Source organism: Anopheles marshallii, chromosome 2 (assembly GCF_943734725.1).
Source record: "Anopheles marshallii chromosome 2, idAnoMarsDA_429_01, whole genome shotgun sequence".
Taxonomy (NCBI): Eukaryota; Metazoa; Arthropoda; class Insecta; order Diptera; family Culicidae; genus Anopheles; species Anopheles marshallii.
In genome coordinates, this window is record NC_071326.1 from 32,303,359 (window position 1) to 32,327,168 (window position 23,810).

Sequence of the window (23,810 nt, forward strand, 5' to 3'; positions counted from 1 at the left end):
CGAGAAAACATCTGGTGTGTGAGTGGGAAGCAACGATCTAAAACGGGTCCATCGTTGTGCGTTGCGTCACAGAATCGGGCGTCCAGAAGGTGAATAACCTTCAAAACACACGCGGGCACACACACACACACGCACCAGAGTTCGATGTTTATGCTGTGTGTGCGTTAGAATTGAGGATCTTTTTCGCGTTCATCCCCTTTTTGCTACAACCCTCCCCCGCCCCTGACAGTTGTTTCGTTTGCCATCTCACACTCTCCATTTCCCCCCCACAGCCCACGACAATCTTGTGGAAACCAGCGAGCACACACATCCCAATCTCTGCCCAATTCCCCATTTCATGTGAGTTTATGTGCGCGTGAATGGGATGGCAATAATCAAATGAAGCTATAAAAAACCTCCCCAATCTCGTAACAAACACAACGAAACGTGAAAACAAGAGCGCACACCAAGAAAAACAGCACGCACACACACACACACACATACATACACTATCAATCAACGGGTGTTTGGCCACGCGCGTCGCTCGCGAAAGATAATTAGTTTGCGAAAAATTTTGCGAATCTCGCTTGTGGATGTTTTCGCTGTGGTAGGACGGCGGACCAGTGGCAGAAAGGAAGGCAGCTTTTTTTTTGGTGCGAACGTGCCCGGCTCGATGCGCGAATTTCTTTGCCATTTTGCTTAGCAGTGTGCGCTGGCCTGTACGTTAGTAGGTCGTGTAACGCGCCCGCGCGATATAACAGTGGTAGTGGAGGTGGGGAACAGATTCGGGCATCCGTTGTCGATGCTCGTTGCGATTTGGCAGCAGTAAAGACGGGATGAAGTAAGGGACAGACACGGTTTGTTGGTACTGCTGCTCCTTGGTTTGGTGCTCATAAAGAAGAAATTCACTTTTAGCCACCCTTTTATCCCTACCGTAGCAGAGCCCCCATTCCTATTTCCGTTCAGACTCCAACCCAAAACCCTTTTTGGGGACGTTTCCTTGGGTGTATCGTGGGCAAATTTACACGACCACCCGTTTTATCAACCGTTTTTGCGGGCTTTTGTTATCTGATAAATGCGTTTAATATTGATCTCCTCGTTACCACACCAACACACTGGTGTTTAACGAATTGTGCGTGGGCGATGGCTCTTGCTACGGCCTGGGAACAGTGGAATTGGTGTTAATATGGATTTAATCCCTCTTTTGGTCTATTATTTGCAAATTTGCCGAGTTTGAATTTTGAAACAGCAGGAAAGAAAGCTGAAGGAGGTGTTTTATGAGATTGCTCATTATGTGTGCGGTGTTTAGTGACACAGTAGCCCTTGACAGTACGGAACGTGAAAGATGGGTGAGGAACCCGCACTCGTGTGCGACCCACAAATCGAAGGGGTGTGGGGATGAGCTTATGGTGTAAAGTGACACACGGTGGTGAAGATAGTGTGAGCATACACGCGGCGAAAGATCGTCCACTGTGTGCGCGGGGCAGTGACGATAGAATGCTCTCCACTGGTGCGTGCGTGCCTCTTACGACCAGATGAGTGGACTCCAGCACATCCTGGACTTTGGTGGACCAAGGATCTAACTCCAGCAGGAACGATACGCTAGAACGTGCAATCGATAGCTCCTGGAACTCGGAACGTTGAAATTCCCTAGTTTTGTTGTGTAGTGCGTGTATTGAGTGGAGTTGAATGTTTGGTGCAAAATTGCCGCAACTCCCCGCCACAGCTGTGTCGAACTGTATTCCGTACCCCACTGTGCCCGCAAAGTAGTGTGTTAAACAAAGAAATGCTTTTCCTCTTGCGCACTGCACCCCAGTGTATACATCTTTCGCACATCTGACGCATCTGTTCCACAATCGGGACCGGGTGCGCAGGACACGCTCGACGGAAAAGGATTCTCACAGGAATAAGTAAATTGCCTAAAACGAAAGATCTTCCCATCCATCGATGAGAGAAATAATCAAAGAAAACAGCGTATCTGAAGGTCATTAGACTTAAGTTTTTTGACCTCTCTTTTCATCCATGCGTGTGTGTGTGTATGGTCATCAGGGGGGGTTGGTATAATCTGGCATCTCCCAACATGTTTGATGATATATGTAACGTTGCGTGGTGTGTTTTCCTGTGTGCTGGCCAACGTCTCGTACACCACCTTCTTCACTCGCTGGTCTGTGTATTGGTAGTGGTGGCCAATTGCTCAAACCGACCAGCAAAACCGGAGCAGCGCAAGTGTTTAATTCGTTGTGCGCAAATGTTTGCAAATTTTGCGTATTTGCGTGTCCATTCCTCACAGTCTCTGCTTAAGAGATGACGGCCCGTGTAGTGAACAAGTGTACGTGTGTGTGTGTTTGCAGAAATTTGCCAAAATTTCCCCAAAAACCACTCTTTAAAACAGCAGTATTTCACTCTTTCGTGCGGTGGGGGGGTTAATTTGGTTTAGTGTTGTTAGAACGTGTTCGTATGTGTGTGTGTGCGTGTATTCGCCATTGAACCATTTTAATTTGGGAAGAGGTTAGCACTCAAAAGCACGCAACTGACACTCACGAGGAGGGCTGTTCCAATATGCAACTAAAGTAGCTTAAAGTTATACAATGGTTCCTGCACGAACAACAGTTTAAAGTGCGAAAAGCATCCCATAACTTGTGAAACTTTTCGAGAATTTCCCTTAACCAACAGGGTGGGTCGTGCCTCTCTAAAGTCACGTCGCCTCCTTGGGCCAAATTCTAATTCACTCACGCACACTACCATACGCACTAATGGGAACAGAAGTGGTTTAGCGGGGGTGAAAGGGGTTGGAAGGATGTAAAACCCCTTGGGGCGGGAATTCGAAGTAGCCCGTTGCGCAAGTTTTTCGCAAACACCACTGCGCAGAAGAAGACATGGAGGGGGGTTGCGGGAGGAGGTTCTGCTTGTGTGTTAGTATTGTGCAAAAAGATTCAAACGCACTCTCATCCCCCTGCCACTCACACATTTTTGCGCACTCACACCAAACCGGAGGACACTCACGGCACTACACACTTCTGGTTCCGCGCGTTGTCACGCCAGGGAAGCAAAATCTAATCTTGCTGCTAATGTATTTTTTAATACACGGTTTTTTATGTACAATGCAGGTATTAAATTGAGTGACACATTTTTAACACATTGCACATCAGCTGCAAGTAAAATTGTCTTCAGTTCGCACAAATGCTTGCAGCACAACATTGGAAATGAAGGTTAAAGAATTTCCACTCTCCACTCTTCTATCTTTAACTCACATTTAAAACACAAACCCCAATGCACTATGGCCGCGTGTATTTGCACTTTTCTTGAGATCACAACGTCTAGAAATGATTGTTGCATGGGTCAAAAAGGGTGTTTTCCTTTTAAACATTTTATTATATATGTTTTTTGAATAACATAATGCCTTACGCGTACATTTTGCGGCTCTCTGTGACAGCCGACCCGATCGTTTGCCGAACCAAACGGTTCCACACTGCGTACGACACTGCGACCGTGTGGCACCAGTCGCTGTTTTCACTTTCGGTTCACGTTTCGCACTCTGCATTGAACTTCACATCATCATCGAAGAAGAAAACGACGGTGCAAAAGTAGTGGCCCCGAAGGTCACTGTGCTTTGCTTTGTGCGTGGCTTTGTGTGGCAATTTTGCAAGCATAAAAAAACCCCCAACGAGCACAAAAACCCAAACACACAAACCCAACCAGCCCGGGGTAACAACAACCACTGGGGTGTCTCCTGTGCGATTTCTGGTGCGCGACTAGATTATTTGTGTGTTCTCTCCCCCGAACTGAAAGGGAGAGCAACAGAAAAAAAATACACAACCATAACCCGCTTTTATTTGACTCGCCCCAGAGACCTTGGCCTGATTTTGGACCGTTTGTGCCGAAAAATGATTATTTGCGCACGCAATACACCGTACACATACACAGGCGGACGCGACCGCTAGCAGAACGGGCACATATGCGTGTGCGAATCTTACGCACCCCTTTTCCCCAATGTGAATGCGTTTGCGTCTCACACAAACTAGAAGCAAGATGTGGTAAAAAAAACCTCACTCTCCCCTGCATAAAGGGGTTCGTCAGTGGCGCAACTTCCGTGAAAAAAAAACGAAAACAAATAAAAAATCCGCAACACACACCACCACCATTGTCGAAATAGCATGCGCAAAAAAAACCGAAACCCCATCACAAAACAAACACCTAACCATCAAGCGACGGAGTTTTGCACATCTCCACTGCCTTTGATCTAGGCCACCGGCCAATGCGTGATAATCGCTATACGCACTGGCCCCGTGCTACCACTACAAGCGAACGTGGTTGCGCACGCGGTGTACCCCGTCGGCGTGACCTACTTTGGCGAGCAGACGCGCGAATTTCGGGCCTACGCACCGGCATGGCACCGGGCGCGTTCGCAAAACGCGTCACCCCCTTTTCAGCCCCTTCTCACTCTCTCTCTCTCTGTTTCTGCCCTCGCACCCCCACCACACGCCACTCTCGCGGTGACTAACATCATCGATTGTGTGCTACGCAACGCAGCGATAAAGCGAACAGCATCAGCACGTCGTATGCATACGGTCGGGTACGTTAAAAAAGAGAGCGAAAGCGCACGAGAGAAAGAGAGAGCTGAATTGAATGAGAAAAGGGTATCGCGATTTTTGAACACGCATACCGTCGTTTACAGTGCGTATGGTATTGAGCAATGCTACGGGGTAGAAGGGAATGGAGAGAAGTAAAAGGAGAAGGGGCAAAAGAAGAAAGAGAGGGGTGTGGGGGTGAGGGTGGGGTCGGAGCGGGTGCTTTGCGAATCGAAGTTTGCAAAAAAGATCCACCGCAACGCGACTAGTTGCGTGAAGCGAATGCGTGAGCGAAGAAAAGCAAGAGAGAAGAGAACCGATGCGTGCGAGAGAGCGTGCCTGTCGCGAATACGCGCACAACGGTTTGGCGTGGTGTTGCGTGAGGCCGCGTGGCGATGGATTTACGCTCATTTTGTTTGCATGCGTGCGGTGGCTGCCGTATTTGCGACGATTCCACGTATTAACACGGCGCTAGATATACAATCGTCTAGGGATGCAGGCGATTGTCTATGCTTGTACTATTTCCGCTCACTGTTTTAAGAATAGTTTTGATTGCTTAGATTTTTTAAAAATATTTTATTAATCATAAATGTTTGGTTTTGTTTGTCGCTCCACAGAAATGGCCGAAGGTAATGGTGAGGTTGTAGAAGAGATGGCAAATCAAAAATCTGGCGAGGGTGGCGACGGCGAACGAACGCAAGACTACTCAAAGCTGCTGGAATATGGATTACACGTCATGGTGAGTCGAAGGACGAAGGATTTCTTAGCCGACTGGAAGAAAACAAACATCCACATTTCTTTGCCTCAAACAGGTTGCCGGTCGGTTGGATGCCATCTACAAAACGGGCAAACTTGCCCATTCGGAACTAGACGAGAGGGCGCTGGATGCGCTGAAGGAATTCCATGTGGAAGGTGCCTTGGATGTACTGGACCAGTTCCTAGACTCGAACCTCGAACATGTGTCGAACAAATCGGCGTTCCTCTGCGGTGTTATGAAAACGTACAGGTAAGGATGGCGGCAATACGGGAAAGTCTAATCCGGATGTCTAACGTATCGGTTCGTTACACGCAGACAAAAAGTTCGGGCCACGCAACAAGGACAACCGGCACCTGCAGTCACAGTACAAGCGAAAGGGCCCGATGAGGAGAAAATTAAAGCAATTCTAGAGCGAACAGGATACACATTGGACGTCACCACAGGTATGTACGGCACATTGGAGGGCTGCATCTTCGTCGGAGTTTGCTTGCTGTCCGAATGGTCTGAATTTTTACACGCTCATCCCGCCTCGACAGGGCAACGCAAATATGGTGGCCCACCGCCGAACTGGACGGGCAACACGCCCGGGAACGGTTGCGAAGTCTTCTGTGGCAAAATACCAAAAGATATGTACGAGGACGAGCTGATCCCGCTGTTTGAAAAGTGCGGCAAAATCTGGGACCTTCGGCTAATGATGGACCCGATGACCGGCACCAACCGGGGTTACGCCTTCGTTACCTTCACCTCACGGGACGCGGCCTCGAACGCCGTACGGGAGGTAAGTCGTTTTGGTTTGCGATTGTTTTGTTCTGTTTTTGTTTCTGTTTTCCTCTACTGTCCTCCGGTCACCCGGGACCTGCTACAACACTCCCCCTATCCAGGTCCCCGGATAGAACCGGGGCCAGCAGCGTGTGTTGTATTTGAAAGTTACATGTATAAGTGCTACCTTTTCCACCCTAAAATCCTTTGTCCCGTTCTGCCCTTCGCTTTCCCTCATCCAACTTCTATAGTTCGTCTTGGAAACCCTTGTCGCCGTTTCGGCAACTCCACCATCCCATGTCAGATCCCAATCGTTTTGTATTTAAGTTAATTTTTTGTTGTAGTACGTCTCTTTATATTTTAGTTTCAATGTTTAAAATAAGCACAATACTAGTTACATCTTATTTTCTTTTTTATTAACCCTACAAACTTTCCAACTTTCGAACAGAAGGTTGATTTCCAGAATACTCTTACCCATCCCAAAAACGTATCGTTTAATGGTTATTGTTTTTAGAACTCCCAAGTGTATGTCCTTATTCTTCAACAACTATCGTAGTACATATCCAACCCATTTCCCACAGTAGTTATCTCTGTTTTAAATATACGTTTGCACACACAAAAGAAAGCAAGCCAGTTCCCTACTAATATCTGTCGGAACATCAACAGTATGTAGTTTAAGTTCGTTTTTTACTACATAACCACCAAAAACAAAGAAAAAAAATCACAATTTTTGCAAACATGTGTTTGATTAAACGCAAAATTTAGTCCGTTTTCTGGTTTCTCTGGTTGCTCTTGCTAAAATTGTTCCAACAAACAACAGCAAAAACCCAAATCAAGCAAAAACTTATCCCCCTATAACATTATGCAATGGTGGACTTTACTGTTTTTTTTTACAATGATGGTGTTGAGTAGAGGTGATTGGTAACTATAACGTATAAATATATTTATCCATACATGTATGTCGTTGTTTATTTTACCGGTAGGAAACATTAGTGGGCTCCCCCGTGTTTGTTTGTGTACTGCTTCATATATAATGAAACCAAAATAGGCATACTCCCCAACATTTGGCACTGCGGATTTTGTAATTGGAATAATTAACAATAGCGAAAAAAAAAAACGAAGCAAATGACATATTTACACATCAACTTATTACCGAACGGAGGTGATTAACTGTGTTTAGTTGAAAAGGAAAAGTTCTCAAATTGGAAAACCAATAAAGAAAGCACTCTTGGGGTAGGTGTACCAACTATGGCTATTGGTACCAATGACACCAATTCTCAAAACAACATTAATATTAATTTTTAACTCTTTTCCGAACCTCTTCTTGTAAAAAAAAATAACTTAATTGTTAACTATGCCATCATATCGGTATGTGGTCAATTTTTATCGCTTTGCTTAGAGCAAAACATCCTAAAAGATGCACTTTTTAAGCTGATGATAATTATTTTACCTAGATTAGCTTTTTTTTTATTTTTTAGATAAACATTATTAGCGCAAATTTTAAATTTTTAAATTGAAAATAAAGGCATTTTTATCGTGTGTCCATATTTGGCACTACTCCACTTCATTGTATTTCTCCAATTATTGGAGAAATATTCACTTGTAGTCATAGCCTGAAGTTAGCATGCGTTTTAAGAGTTATGTCGAGTGCTTGGCAATAAAAAACAAGCTTTTACAGAGGTTTTTTGAACTTTCAATCAAGAATTGAAATTTGTTTATGGAGATGTACGAGTTATGGACTATATTCATGAAATGAATATGTATGTGGAATATTAGTTTGGAATTCAATGGAATTAATTAGGAAGCTTCCACGATTCTAGAGTTCATACAACATCACACAGCATTACCCCAGAACAGTAGAATCTCAATATCGAGAAAGCCATAATTGGGTCACCTACTCTACTTCGTTGCGAGCTGCAAACGAGAATTAGATTAGAGATATATTCATCATGTGATGATATGTCTTCTACTGTTAGGTTGATGGTTTTATCTCCATTGTTAACAAGTCCGCAACGGTGACCTTTTAGCTTTTAACGATGTTTCACTTTGTACCGTTAGCTCACTGTGTTCCAATCACCCTTCGACCTGGTGCTGTTTGCCACCACCGTTCCAAGGTTCGTCGTCGCGCGTATGAAAAGGATGAAACATTGCAAAACGGAAACAAGCGGATTGCTTTCTCCGCGTCAGTGCCGGAACAGAGTGCATTCAGCTCGGACAAAAACATGGGCAGAACCTCGCCATCTGTGTCCGGTTGCATCGTTTGCACATGGCGCTTGCATCGTTTGTTACGGTTTTTTTTTTCGTTTGTATAAAAAGAACACAGTCTTTTAAGAAAGCGACATCATCTGGATGACGATCGTTGCACACTTTCATCGACTATCCAGCGCGTTTCTCGGGAAAAGGCACGTGCCTTGCGTACGCTTCGATAGAGAAAAAGTAAAGTTCGATAAAAGGGAACGAAAGAGAATTCTCCAAAATATGATTAATCCCTTCGAACAGCGCAGAACCTCTTTTTTGGTCTAGTGGAAACCGTATTGCAATGCAGAACGCACGCGTTCGATCGCTTTAGGAGATCCAGGCATCAACCGGAAGATATCGATCACACATACACACACCCATCCGTGCCATCCCGACCCTATTAAGTGTTGTTTTTGGGGTCGAAAAATGCGATTTCCGCATCGATCCTGTTTTCCGTGCCCGGTGCTGATGAAATAACGGTACTAAATAAGTCCATCCCTTCGCGCATACGCAAACAAAACAAACAAATAAAAAAAAAGCAAAACCAGCACTTTTGTATTTCAAGGCACAGGGCGCAGGAAAATGCACCCCCATCTGATGCACTTCCGATGAAGACAAAAACCTAACGGAGTTATCGCGTGCGCACGCGTGTGTGTATGCGGTCACCATACGCTAGTAATCGGTTCCGGTTGCAGTTCTGTGAACTGTGGAGAAAGGTTGCAATTTTGGATGGAAACTTTCTCCCATTTTTTGCCACATTGACCAGCTGCTGCCGGGGTCATCAATTTAGCACCGGCTGCCATTAGTTGCAGTTCTTTTTACGGTTCGCAGCAACATGGTGTGTGCGCCGTGTGCCATCAAGAATTGCTAATGAATGCTCACCGGTTTGTTTTTTCTTTTATGTAACTTTTTTTTTTAAAGAACGGTTTTTTGGTACCGTTCTGTTTTTTTTTTTGTATTTTACATTCAAACCAAATGCTTTATTTGCGATGATACAGCTGCATCTGCAGCCGGGTGCAGTTGATTACCGGCTTCAGCTGAATTATCCTGTTTTTTTTTTGTTGCTGTTGGTTCCATTCCATTTGCCTTCGGTGCTACCGGATGCAAAAGGTGTGTGTAATGGTGCGATCGATATCTTAACTCGCGAGCAACAGCAGGACGTGTAAATATTCAAACACAACAACACCGTAAGTTGTCATAATTTACCAAGCGCAAGAACTTGCTCAGGTACAAATAGGATGTTTTTTTTATGTATTTCAGTTTGATTATATCAGGTGCACAAGATGAATATTGTCGGTTTTTTAAATGAAATCTCATAAGTTTTAGGATACATTTCAAAAATGTGTTGTATCGAATCAATACACGTTTCTCTGAATATTTTGGGCAAATCAAGGATTCCTTTCCAAAAACAAAAGGTTTTTCGAAAACTGTGTTTTGGCTTTCAACCGAACATCGATTAGGATCTGCTATTGATATTTAAATTTGATCAAGTATATTCCATGATTTGAATGCGCTTGCAGTAAGTTAAGAGTTAAGTGGCAATCCGATGCAAAAAGTCATTCCTTTGAGTTTTTCCTGAAGCATTCCAAACGTCTTTCCTGAGTTTGCGTTTGCTATGAGTTTGCATCCAATAACTCTTGCAAAATTCCTCGTTTTCAAAGGATGTTTCCCTTCAAGTTTAAACCTCCTCAATTTTAATTGCCAAATTCATGTTAGTCGTTTTTTACTGTTATCATTATTTTTACTTTTACCTCCAGAGCAATGGTACCGCCAACCTCAGATATGATAGTAGCGAATGCCAATTTATATTTTGGACAAAACCCGATTTCTTGTATACGAGATCGATATATTATGAAGGCTCCAACGAAAAAAGACATCTACTACTAGCAACACCTCAAATACAACCGAGCAACATCAACTTATGCACCTGATATATCAAATAGTTTAACGTCCAAAATGCAGGAACACCTTTTTCTTGAGTCCGTCAGCTTAGTGTGGGTAGCATTATAATCTTAGATCGGCTCACACGTAAGCGGTGTAGCGTTGTGTAGTACGGAGTAGTCTTGTGAAGTATGCGGTATAGAGGGCGTATATTTGTGTTTCTTCTCACACGCATGATTTAAAGATATTTCGAAAAGAACTTTTTTCCAACTATATTGTAATTACTACTCCAATAGCTTTACTAGTCGATTTTGTCGTAACTTTTCTTCCACCGTACTACATAAATTTTCTTCGGACACAATGGTAAACTCACAGTTCAGTTACGCTTTAGGAATAGTCCTTAGACACATTTCTCCAATATTCTTGTTTACTCTGTTCTTGTTCACTACAAGTATTTGTATTATTTAGTTTATCATTTCTCCTTCCCATCCGATGTCTATTGAATCAGTTCAAAATTTTACCCACATCTTCCCGTCTCTTTCTCTCTCACTCCTTCCACACGTTTACTGAATATTATTCTGTTCTATTCCCGACCCCATCACCGGCACTCACGTGTCTTCCTCAACTCCCCGTCTTTTCCAAGCCGGAACCACCAACCAAGGCCAGCTGCCACAATCTGGGGCGGCTGTTGGCCACCATTCCGGCGCACCAATTCGGTCAAAATTGTTACACCTCTTTTGTTCATCACATTATTTTTTTTCTCATATCTGTTACCCCACAGCTCAATAATTATGAAATAAAGCCCGGCAATTGTTTGAAAATAAATGTAAGCGTGCCGAATCTGCGCCTCTTTGTAGGCAACATACCTAAATCTAAAGGAAAAGAAGAGATTTTAGATGAATTTGGTAAACTAACAGGTAAATCATGATTCAAAATTTTCTTATTTCTTTGTTTATTATTTTATTATTCTCTTTAGTTTAATTCTTTAATCTTTACTATTCGTACTAAAACAACACGTTGTTTTGTTTACCTTTCTTCGTTTCCTCCGTTTTACTGTTGAGTTTCATTACGTTTTGAGTATCTTTTTTCTTCTGTTTTAATTTTTGAGTATTATTTTACTTTGTTACCTATGCAATCGGACAAAGCCCGTTCATAGTGAATCGATATTTATGTTAGAGATCTGTCTGTTTGATAAAACGGCAAGGGGCCGTTAGAAATGTAAAAAATTAAAGATCTGTCTGTTTGCCAAAAGGCAACTGTGGACAAGAAATGTTACACTTTATGGTAATTGCTCAGATGATCGCGAAAAACTGGCCGCTAAGGCAAAGGTATTGAAATTTCAAACACACAGCAATTTGAGAACAACCGATCACGCAATAAAATAAGAATATATGGCAAGTTCACTGTTCACTACATTTCGACCTACTAGGGAATCATATTTGAGCTGTAATTTGAACCGCTGGCTTCAATAAAACATGTACAGTGATCTCGTCTCCACACTCTTATTGTTGAAGGACTAGCGAGAATTATGTCATCACATTTCGGAAAAGCTTTTTCATCGTCAAGGCATATACAGTCCGGAAACATGCTTAGCTAGGTATTGCGAGCTTATGCATTATCAGTATAATATGAAACCATTTTCTTAACCTAATTCAAGCCCGTATTTGAATTTCCGTTGCGCTTTTCATACAGCAAAGTAATCATTGTCGTGTTTATGCATCAACCATTTGATTGCAAATCTTCGTTACCGCTCCATCATCTTTTTGGAAAGGATTTATGCTACCGGTGAGGTAACATTGTAGCATTATGAATGAAGTTTTGTAAATGCAATAAGTCGACAACTGTTTCCCACAGTAATAATAATTGCAATTCATACCAATGGAAACATCAATTTCTATCGCCAAATATCCGCTTATCAGAAGAGAACTTTCATATTCACAATGGTTAAAGTGAACCTCCACGGTAACTCCGGCTCTCCACGGTCCAGGAAGTCTTCGGTTAAAATTTCATATCCAGTGCCCAATGGTTTCCAACACTACTGACGCAGAACACAGACTGGATAGTCACGTGCAGTGTTTTGTGTTACTTTCTTCATGCGCCTTTGTTTCTTTACTAGCTCACAATACGTATCAATCGTCACACATTACTCTTATCACCTCATAAATGCTCGAATCACATTTTCACACCGACCATCGACCATCCACCAATAGCATAATTTTAAGTTACCGCAGCCAAACGATCATCATTCGCCATTCGTTTTACGTTTGGTTCTTCTCGACACATGCGTGATGGAACTGTTTCGCTACATGTTCTTTAAATATTTATACTTTATGTGCATCGTTTCTTAATAAGCAGCTGTGCGATTGTTTTAGTTGTGCCGTTCTGTTCCTTTTGCACTCTGTGAATAACACATATTGTTCCTAACGACGGGTTTTCGTTGTGTTGTATCACGGTCAGGAAACGCATCGTGTGTTCGTTTGCTTCCAACACAACGTTTTTGGTGTCTGGATATTAACGTTATAAATGGCTTTTTTTTCGTAAAACAAAACATCTCCAGTCATTATATATTTACAAGAAATGCAAACAAAAGACACCTTAAAAAAGAAGGTATTTAACAAACAAAATTCTGCGCTTGTACATCTACAAAATTCCAGCAGTACATGTTGTGCAAAATGCGTATACGTGCTTGATATATTTTTATTTCTTTTCGGTTATATACATCACTTATCTCATCGCTATCAGAGAACAGCTATAGTATACCATCATCTCAAAGTTTTCCTCTCCATTCCAGCCATTCCATCGTTTTTGTTTTAAGTTTTATCCCACGAAACGTTTTTCATACTTTTTCACCCTTTACGGCGTTTGATCGATTTCATCTATTTTATTTTCGTAAATTCTCATTATTTGGCAAAACAGTTCAGGGATCTCCCATTGCGCTTTTTTTTTCCATACCCTCACTCGTTCACATGTTTATTTTGTTTTGTTTATATTATTCCACCCAAAATGCAGTCATTTTTTTCTGCTTCATATGTACTCCATAACTTTACACTGCTAGATAGAGTTTTATTTTACTGTTTTACCCTTTTCTCAACATATAGATATTTGGTCTTTACATACAAAAATAAACCAAACCCATAACCCAAAAGCAGCATTTACAACAATGATGTCACCTCACAGAAAGTGAATGAAATGTCTCTCTCTCTCTCTGTTTCTTCCAAATAAAAAAAAACCCAAAACCAACTTCAACCGCGATTATCCGCTACCAGCTGAATGATTATGAAATTCGGAATGGCAAAAAGATTGGTGTAACGATATCGTTTAACAATCACCGACTGTTTGTCGGCAATATTCCTAAGAATAGAGATCGCGATGAGTTGTTAGAGGAATTTGCGAAACATGCACGTAAGTTTCAAAACGTTCGACGCAACTGAAAACAAAAAAATATCCACTTACTACAGTTAGTACACTTTGGACGACAGCAGTTTGATTGCGAACAGCTTATTACTTAATACGAGACCAACACAGTAGATTTATGCGTAAAGGATAACTCATCATCCAAAGATCGAACTTGTACGAAAAGATAGTATTGGACGATTCGGTTGGCCCCATTGGAATAGTGTTGGATGCGTGTGGTAGACTTGTTTTTGGAATTGGCATAGATATTTACGACAGCACGACTTTTTGTACACAGCTCTCCAATACGCTCGCAGTAAATTGGAACATATCAAACAAAATCTACTGTTCGAGAAAACAACAACCATCACAGCAATTCAACAAATCTATATTCTTGCAGGAAATTGTAACCCTCAACCTGATATTGTACTTCTCATCCATTTAGCTATTGCTGATTGCTCACAGAAACAAAAAACCAAACAAAAGCAAGGCCATATTTTTTGGGCCGAGCCTCTCAACCTACACCAACCCCATTGGCGATCCGGATTGGCATTGGATTTTGATTGTTGTTTTCTTGTTTCATTGCATTTCCCGTTTTGTATTATTACACTATTGTTCATGTGTTATCGTTTCGTTTATGATTTTTATGTTGGAAGAATGCGTTTCAATTGGTTTACTTTGAATTTTTCTTCATATTGGTTTTATTGCAACAATAGAATTATGTAACAGGATGCAAGAAAAAAAAACCTGCATCAGGACGAAATGAAAAACGAAAAACCAGCTCGAACCCTGTTTGTGAGTGTGTGTGTGTGTTGTATGCGTGCGCTTAAATTTTTTAGCATTGAGTTTTCATTTTTGGCGTGAATTTTTGACAGTGTGAAACCAAACCGAAACAAACCATTCTCTATTGCCTGAGTTTTTAAGTGGAGTTGTATTTTATACTTGCCTTTTACTACCCCGTTACAAGCTTGCTGCCATACATATCATTCCTTTACCATAAATGCTTGCCCTTTGCTGCTTCGTGCAAATAAAGGCAAAGGTGCGATAGACATATAGAGCCGTTCAGAAAATCTGCGATTGGTTTTTCGTCGTTCACCATTCGTCTGTTTATGCGTAATTATAGTGCGTGCGCGTGTGTGTGTGTTCTCAAAATTTGTATTGCAAAATTTGAAATTTCTTGTCCAAACTGTAAATATGCAACATTCCAACAAAGAAAAAGCTCTGTACTAACCGAGTGAACCGTAATGTCACGTCTGCCTGAACGACAAAGATCCACTGGTACGCGAAATCTCGAAAGTACGTCCCGGCACACGTGACGTTGCTGTCAACAACAGTTAGTAACAAATACGGATAAAAGAATCGGTTGCACTACAAAACTACAAACAACTACTACAAAAAGATACAAAGTGACAGTAGGGCAAAAAAAAAAAGAAAATTGTTTCGGCGACGACGGCAGCGGAATGGAAAGTGAAAATAAAGCGTAAAACATTCAAAATTTCCATCCCCTCAGTTCTGTAGCTTCACAATTTCGACTTAAAAGTGGTACGGAATTTAAAAAAAACTCTAAATGAAACAATATAAAGGAAAAATATAAAAATGTACATTCAAATTCATTTGCCAAAATCATAATAGCTGAATTAGACACACACACCCCTGTAGCTTTCGGCTTTGCTCGGCGAAGCCTGTACGTAGTGTGGAACATTGTTGGATAATCTGAGATCGAGTTTAAAGAATTGGACATTGCTGTGCTTACAATTATGTTCGATTGAGACGCTTTCAATTGGTGAACCTTTTTGGCAATCATAGAATTGTCTGGCTACAGTACCAAACATCAATTAAAAAAAAAGAATCACAACTCCCTTCGAATATCTGGTCCATCCCTTTGCTCCTAAGTGTTATGCTGTGCCAAAGCGGAGCGATCGCTCCCTTGAAACGGGTCGGTTCGATCGTGTGTGCGTGTGTGTGGGTAATGGTGCATTGAATTCAATGTTGCTCATAAACTGTTTCTCCAAATCTGGCTCCAACAACGATGCACTACTGCAAAATGTAGAGATCACCACAACGAGCTCCTCTTCGCTACTGCCTGCCTCGAACTCCTACCATAAACGGGGTTTTGGCGCCATCTTGATGTAGCAGCACGTAAATAACGAACCCCTTCCGTACACCCCACAGATATGGCTGATGAAATTTGGTTTGCACCTCTCCCCGAATTCGGTACGAATGCGCCTAGCTTTACCAAGTACAGCTCTGTACAGACCATCCGGACATTCATTTGGTGTACCTTCTTCCCTCTCAACACGTAATGACTGGAGACAACCCCGTACAGCATATATTTCTCAGCAAAACCACCACCATCGCACCAGTTGTTGTGTTATAGATGGAAACAGTTTGCTTGGAAGTCGCGCGTAGTTTGACACACAAAAAAAAAAAACAAACGATGTATTCGGTTTATTCCGTTTTTGTTTTCATTTTACAGTGGTGTGTTGTGTACTTGCTTTGCCCTACTTTTTCCCGTCTAGTGTAACGATCATGTTGTACAGGATGATACATTTTCTCTGTTTTGTTTTTGTTAGCTACCCATTGTGATCCTTGACAACCCCGAACCCCCCTACCTCTCATTACCCTCGATTTTCTCTTTCTATCTTACTCTCTATTACTCTTCAACTGTCTCTTCCAAGTCTTGGTTCTTGTTCGACCATTCTAAGATGAAACTGAATGAAAATGCAACATATTTGTATTCCTTTTCTTCTTATCATATAACAAAGAAAAAATATTGTACCTGTGTGTTCCTTTTCTCCATCGGTGTTCTCTCTTCTTAACCAGTACACTTCTCTTTTCCCAATATCCAACCATACAAAACTACACCGCCACCACCACACAGATATTGTTCGTTTTTCCGTTTTGTTTTATTTTCTCTCCAACTGTTATTGTTTCCCATTGCCAGAATTCCCCACACCAGTTGTTTGTTGTAAGATGCGTAAAACATAAGTATGTTTTATTTTCTTTTAAACTGAAAATCCCTCCCCATATCCAACATAGGATAAGTGCGCGTTTGTGAGGCGTATGCCCAACAGCTGATGATCAGTAAACAAATTTTGGCAAATGAATTTGGCTGCTTATGGTAAAACGAACCAAAACAACCGAAAATTTAAATTACCGAATTATTCAGTGAAGCGACAGGGAGATACAAAATCCCTGCGAATGAGTGGAGCGAATCGGAACTGAGGGAATGTGCGCTAGCACTAGTAAGGTGTATCAGTGTGTTTTCGTCCGTAATCAGGCATTAACCAATTGGTATTTGCATTTTGCTCAACAATCCATGAAAATGATGCTCAACGGAAACTGAATAAAATTTAAAATAAAAACAAATTTCCAAAAACACACTGATTTTCGATGAAGCAAGCAGTGGAAACAAAAATTTGCTTGAAATTTTAAACTCAGTTCAGTTTACATACGGTAGACTACCGTAATAAATAAAAAAAAGGAAACATTAGGAAACGAAGAATTTCAACTCTTACCCTCTAGTCTTAACTGTCTTAATCTTCTCGCCCTGTATGCATTAAGACATACTTATGCTATCTAAATACTTAGTATCGATACTAATATGGTTTCTTCTCTTTATTTGTTTTCCCTCCATTCTCGCGCGATCATTATAAAAAAACACAAAAAAACATTGATCTGGTGAATTGATGTGTTATGTCGCTACCGACTGTAAAACAAACAAAAAATACCTCCCCGAAAAAAAAACAAAACTATGCTATCTGAAATTATTACAGCGGGACTTGTGGAGGTAATTATTTATAGCTCACCAGACGACAAGAAAAAGAATCGGGGCTTTTGCTTCCTCGAGTACGAATCACACAAGGCAGCCTCTTTGGCGAAGCGGCGACTAGGCACCGGACGGATAAAGGTACGAAACTAGCAGCGTTTGTTGAAGTACACTTATAGCAACTACCTCACCATTTCTATTTCGCAGGTATGGAATTGTGATATAATAGTAGACTGGGCCGACCCACAGGAGGAACCGGACGAACAAACGATGAGCAAGGTCAAAGTATTATACGTACGAAACCTAACACAAGACACGAGCGAAGAAAAACTGAAGGTATGAAGAATATGAGAAGGATAGTAACAAGGAGTTGGAGTCTGGAGGAGTCTACATTTTCACCGCTTTGCCCATTACAGGAAAGTTTCGAACAGTTCGGCCGTGTTGAGCGAGTGAAGAAGATTAAAGACTACGCATTTGTTCACTTCGAGGATCGCGACAATGCCGTGAAAGCAATGAAGGATCTGGATGGCAAAGAGATCGGTGGATCCAACATAGAAGTAAGCCAAAATTGCTTCAATGTTGATGTTTGTTTTGTTGGAAGTTTTTACGTTTCCGTTTACTCCGATCGTTTACTAATGATGCTGTCATTGTTCTCCGTGCAGGTATCGCTAGCTAAACCCCCGTCCGACAAAAAGAAGAAGGAAGAAATACTACGAGCTCGTGAAAGGCGCATGACTCAGTTTCTGCAAACTAGAATAGGCTTGGTGAAGTAAGTATCGCAACAAAACCGCACCTGTCCGCACAGTAACTGGTGGCTGGTAACAGATGGCACCGGGCAGTAACAATTAACATTTCTTTTGTCCACCATCTCTCTCCTCCACCATAATAGTACGGTTCCATCGTTTCCCAGCATGTCGCCGCAGCACGCCGGCATGATGCCCGGTGCGATGCCACCGATGCGAGTGCCTAGCGGACCGGGAGGTCCGCGTGCTCCGATGCGGGGCGGCCCGATGGGCGGCCGGGGCGAGTACGGTAAGTGACACAAATACACACAATTTCTAGTGTTTTTTTATGCTGCTCTAAAAAAAAAATACTACACCGAAACCAAACCCACACAATTCTATCTGTACTTTTTTGTGCCGTACGATTGGCAGTATTGTATACAATTGTATCCTATAAAGATCCTATCGTAGTGATATGCATAATAAGAGTAATGATCGAAATCGACTGTTTTATACATTGGAACCCTAGAATATTTGCGAAACTGTTGTACTGATTGATAGTTGAACCGTTAGCGAAAAGCAAATCAAAAGCAAAATCGCACCGAATTGTTGGCGCTAGCGAAACGAATTAGTACTTACCATACGAACCACTTGTTACATACTCACACACACACACACACACACGCACGCACACCCACTCATACCAAGGTCCACGGCAGTGTGTATGAGTGCGCTTTTGTATGTGTGTGTGTATGTGTATGTGCGTTACACGCCGTTTAGTATGCTGTCCTAATGCGATGCAAAAGGACCCGAAATGCAGTAGATCGGCAAACAACAGTAAGGAACCAAACAAAAAAAAAACACGATCACATCGTTGAGACCCCCTGATTGACTTGAACACAAAATCGAGAAAGAAACAGTAACTGTGCAATAATGAATGCTACTTGTTTGGTAGCGCCCAGTGGTAACAATACAAATATGATTGTAATTAGCACGAAATGATTCCAAATTATCTTGTATCTTCTCTCTACTGCCCATATATGCTACCGTTACAACTCAAGAAACGACGTTTGAAAAACATTCTTACAATTGAACCACAAATTAGTCGTTGAAAGCAATGGCTCACACACGCGGAAAATTGAAGCGCAGGTCAATTGATTTAAAATTCTATTTTGATGCAAAGTTAAGCAAAAACGAAACAAAAAAATTGTTTTCTGTAACGCTCTTCGTTTTTTTTTAATCATTATTATTATTATTAACTGTTAAGTTTCCTTCTTTTATTATGCCTTATGTCTTCCTTTTATGTGTTTACGTTGTGTTTTCATATACTACTCGTGAACGTCCCTGTTGTACAGAGAGAGAACACTGTACAATTAAACGATACATGTTGCAGTTGTACAAAGCGTAACGCAAGCAAGTTTGGACCTGAAATTTGGATAGTTTGTTTTCTTCACTTCCAACTATGCTCCTCTCGAAAGGTTCTATTCCGACTGCATGTACCTGAACTAAACACCGATACCATTCACACCAGCCAAAATCCCAATGTTCTTTTGCATTGAACCGTTTCTTCTTTGATTCTAATGTCCTTCTAAAGGGCGCACGCACACGCACGCACGCACACAACGAGCAATAATTAGGCTTTTGGTTATTTTATTCTTTCGTGTTTGTGTGAGTGTGTGGGTGTGTGTGTGATGACGAGTGACAATAGACTATCAATTTCAAAGTGTTGTATTGAACTCTTCTGGGCGCCACGTAGCAAACGCCCAGGACTTAGACCAGTAGAGACTGTAACTTTTCCATGTCCAAATCCACGTCGGGAAACTCCATTCTGGCCCTTACAACGATTCCCATTTCGAATGAAGAAACCTGAAATTGTCCATACTGCATGACGTTTTTCTTTCAATTGACGATCACATTTGACGTACAACCCGGTTCACACCAAAAACTAGTATCTAAACAAAAGGAAACTGTTGTTGTTTATTATTATACCTTTTATGTTGCAATGAGAAGCGTAATTTCTACAAAAAAAAACACCAAAAGAACAAAACGAGCAATCAAATATATTTAAAAGTAGTTGTTGCGTAGGTATGATGTGCCAAGATTGTTAAGAACAGCAAACATACAAACCTTTGTAAATATAGCTCATGCTCTCTTTCCTACCCTTACGCTGTAGCGCAGTAAACTAGCGAACCTCTTAGGTAGGATATCAACTTATATAGCGCCATCGATGCTGGAGTGTAACCATATCTAATGAAACAGAGCAGATGACAACTTGCCAAACCATTTCGCTTCATAAATGCCATAACAATATCCCTTTCGCATCCCTTCTGGAGAATATTTCACAGAGCGCGCGTGCCTACTGTTGGCTGAGAAAAAAAACTTTTATGCAATTAAACCGTATAATATGCTACCCGGTGGCTAAACACGCTCGTACGCAAACAAACACTTAATTTAAGGTACATAATAGCTAAAGTGTAAAATCTGTCCTCTCACACGGCAGCAAACCATCGCCTGTGGAAGAAGTATATGGCCCTACTATCTTCATCTCTTTCTCGGTCCATATCTTATTTTTTAAATTTTCGGTAAACATTTTTGCCAAACTTCCTTCCACCGGTTTGCATTAAATCGTGCCAATTTTCCAGCAAGCGAAACTACTACGGTAGTGAGTATCATGATCAAGACGTAGCTATAATGTGTGTATTGCATGAGTAGATTTTTTCTATTACCCTCGTTAAATTTTACGTATTTGCGCTCCCAACATTCCCGTATCGATCTGTGGTGCAATTGCGACCTTCCCCTAAAGTGCACAAAGTAAAATATTGCAAGAACCGATAAACTGTCATCCAACCGAACCACAAGTAGTTTACAAGTAGATTGCGAAAAATAAAATCCCAACATGTATTTTTTTGGGTAAGTAAACTTTCATGTACAATACAAACGAACAAACGATCCACACTCCACCCGTACGTTATGTGTAGGCAAGCAAACGTAGTTGATTAGCGAGCTTTTCATGCGAAGAGCCATTTTTAGGGGTTTCCCACTTATGAGTGCATTTAAGTTCTTTGTTATATTTTCGATTTCGTTGGTATCAATTTCATTTTTGAACGTATCACTTAGTTTTACTATTGGTGAATGTTACAAAACCGTTAGTGACTGCAAAATGAATGGTGGGAGAAGAGAACAACACATCCCAATACCTTCTAAATTGTGGCCAAAAGCTCTCCGTGGCTTGGGTGAAACAAAAAAAACAAACCAAACTAGTTCCGGGTTTCTTTCTGTATTGAAGTTTCAAAATTTTCCCATAAATCAAAATTTTAAGAACGCAAGCCGAAATCATAGGCGCAAAAACAAGAAAAGAAAAACAAAACTATGCATTCTAAATTTTTCGCTTTTTAGGACCATACCGTGGGCAAAATTTCCAAACTCGCTATGAAAAGTACAGGCCGCATTTTGCACGCGTATTGTCGCAAATGGACGTAACGCTGAGGCCCGCCCGGCAGCGACCGCGCACCCAAAACATGACCAAAAGCACGCGACCGCACACTGGCGCGCCTGGTGTTTCGACACAGCGTGGCAATCGACTTCAATCGGACCGTATCATCGTTACGTTCATGCCTTTGCGATGCTCTGAGTACACGCCCCCGCACACACATACACACACTCACCAAGATCTTCCGATCGTCCCGAATGTTGGGCGAAAAGTGCATCTGTTGGTTTCCTATCGTTCAATTCTATTTCTATCTTCCTTGTTCTCTTGATTTCTCTGTCGTCTTTTTGTTTAAAACATGCTACTGTGTGGTGCGCTTCCTTGCCACTCTTCCTTAAACTACTCTTCCCCAACCGGGGCGTGCCCTGGCGTTGCAAACACTTGGGCCCATCGTTGTAACAATGTGTGTTTCGGGGGTGCTTGCGTGTTGACCTTAAACATCTGCGTGTCCTCATCTCACCATCATCTGGGCGGAACGGGACATCCACAACACCAAACACGAACAAACAAAAATACAATTACACTCGTACGGCTTCGTACTACTTTCGGCTTTTTACGGACAACTCACAACTACTCTTTCGGGACGGCCATTTGCCAAATGGATTTTTTTTCGGACCGTTACCACGGCAGAACACGACTACGATACGTACGGGTACGCGGATTACACGCACCGGAGCATGGGATCCTCCGGGTATTATGAGGCCTCGTCGTACTACGACGATTACTACCGTGGAGGCGGCAGTGGATGTTATGGCGACGGTGGCGAGTACTATCTCGACTACGCTTCGAGTGCGACGGCGGCGGCCGCAGCTGCAGCAGCAGCAGCCGCCGCCGCCGCCGCTGCCTTTACCACCGGTCCCGGTCACCATCATCATCACCATCATGCACCATCGCATCATCACAGCCACAACTATCATCATCACCATCATCACCATAGTGCCGCTGCCGCTGCAGCCATTGCCGCCGCGGGAGCACGCAACAGTAGCAGTGCGGTGGGTGCGCTCGGGCGCCGGCTGAAGCTATTCTAGTCATCTGGCAGCCCCAACCCGGCGGAGAACACATTACGGTACTGCCGACGGTTAGCCACTGTCGGCACGGGATAGTAGGGTACGCTGTTGTCATCACATTCCAAAACACAATTACCATTGCCGATACTTGCCTTATTAGCGCCGTACGGTGTGCGCTTTTGTGGATGTCACAAAAAACAAAGCATAAAAAATACCGAAATCACCTTACTGATAACTATTCGATTGAATGGGAGGACGCGCCTTCTGGTCCAACCGGTTCGTCGCCCAGGAGAGAAAACAATCATGTTCATGCAATACACAACAGATGCACTGTTTTGATGATGGCACGTTGCATAGAAGCAACATTGAAGTAATGGAGAGCCAGGCTCGTTACACGATGCTGTTGTGATTACAGTAGATGCTGGAGTAATATTTCCGTTTTTGTTCGAACGCTTTTTAGTTATGGTGTCCTAGCGGACAGGTTTGCTGCTTTTATTACCCTGCTTTTTAGTTTATGAACTGGCTTTTCCTTTTGTTTTAGCTCGTCTCTCTTAAACTACTACATATTTACCATATTACGCTTCCTTACGGTCACTAAATATTAGTTTGTTAATTAATTCCCCATACTTCCATCGAACGTTTCATACCTCCCGTCCAGTGCTTATGAGCCACTTTCAAATCCAAATAATAACTTACCTATTGTTTTATAACAACATATTTCAGTTTATCTTTTGCGTAGTTGTCTTTTGCTCCTCTTCGGGAGTCAAAAATGATCAAAATTAAGTCAAATTATGAAATAACCTTTTGGCATTCCAGTTTTTTTTGGCAATTTTCTTGTCTAACCCAGCTAACAAAATGCTAACAACTTTCTTGTGCAAAATTAAGTCAATATTTGGAACATATGTACCTCCTTTTCGGCACCTTAATGAAAATGGACTCGTTTTAGTTCGTTATGAAAAAAAATAAACATAACAAAATTGTTAGGGACATTTTTCGGGAACAAAACAAAAAAAAAACGGCAAGGAAAAGTCGCATCTCTTTCACTCTTACAACCGAGCAGAAAATTAAGTAACGTAATCTATTTTGTCATTTGATTTTTTTGCAAAACAAAAAAAAACATGGAGAAAATAAATTTCATGAACGATTTTGTGATTCCTCATGAAATTGATTACACCGTAATCGCCGTTCGAAGCGTAGGGCCATGGCAGGCAATTATTTAAGTGTGATGATTTGATTTCTCTTACGTTCAC

The 23,810-nt window shown here is 41.9% G+C and overlaps 1 protein-coding gene across 1 annotated transcript; it reads left to right on the forward strand.

Annotated features, from left to right (window-relative positions):
• The first annotated feature begins 5,166 nt into the window (after positions 1-5,166).
• Positions 5,167-22,581, forward strand: LOC128707976 (heterogeneous nuclear ribonucleoprotein R). The gene is made up of 11 exons (XM_053802932.1): positions 5,167-5,286; positions 5,360-5,553; positions 5,620-5,747; positions 5,841-6,082; positions 13,449-13,584; positions 17,352-17,485; positions 17,552-17,680; positions 17,761-17,901; positions 18,007-18,113; positions 18,234-18,376; positions 22,184-22,581. The coding sequence occupies exons 1-11, from the start codon at positions 5,167-5,169 to the stop codon at positions 22,579-22,581; spliced, it is 1,872 nt and encodes a 623-aa protein (XP_053658907.1).
• The last annotated feature ends 1,229 nt before the right edge of the window (positions 22,582-23,810 follow it).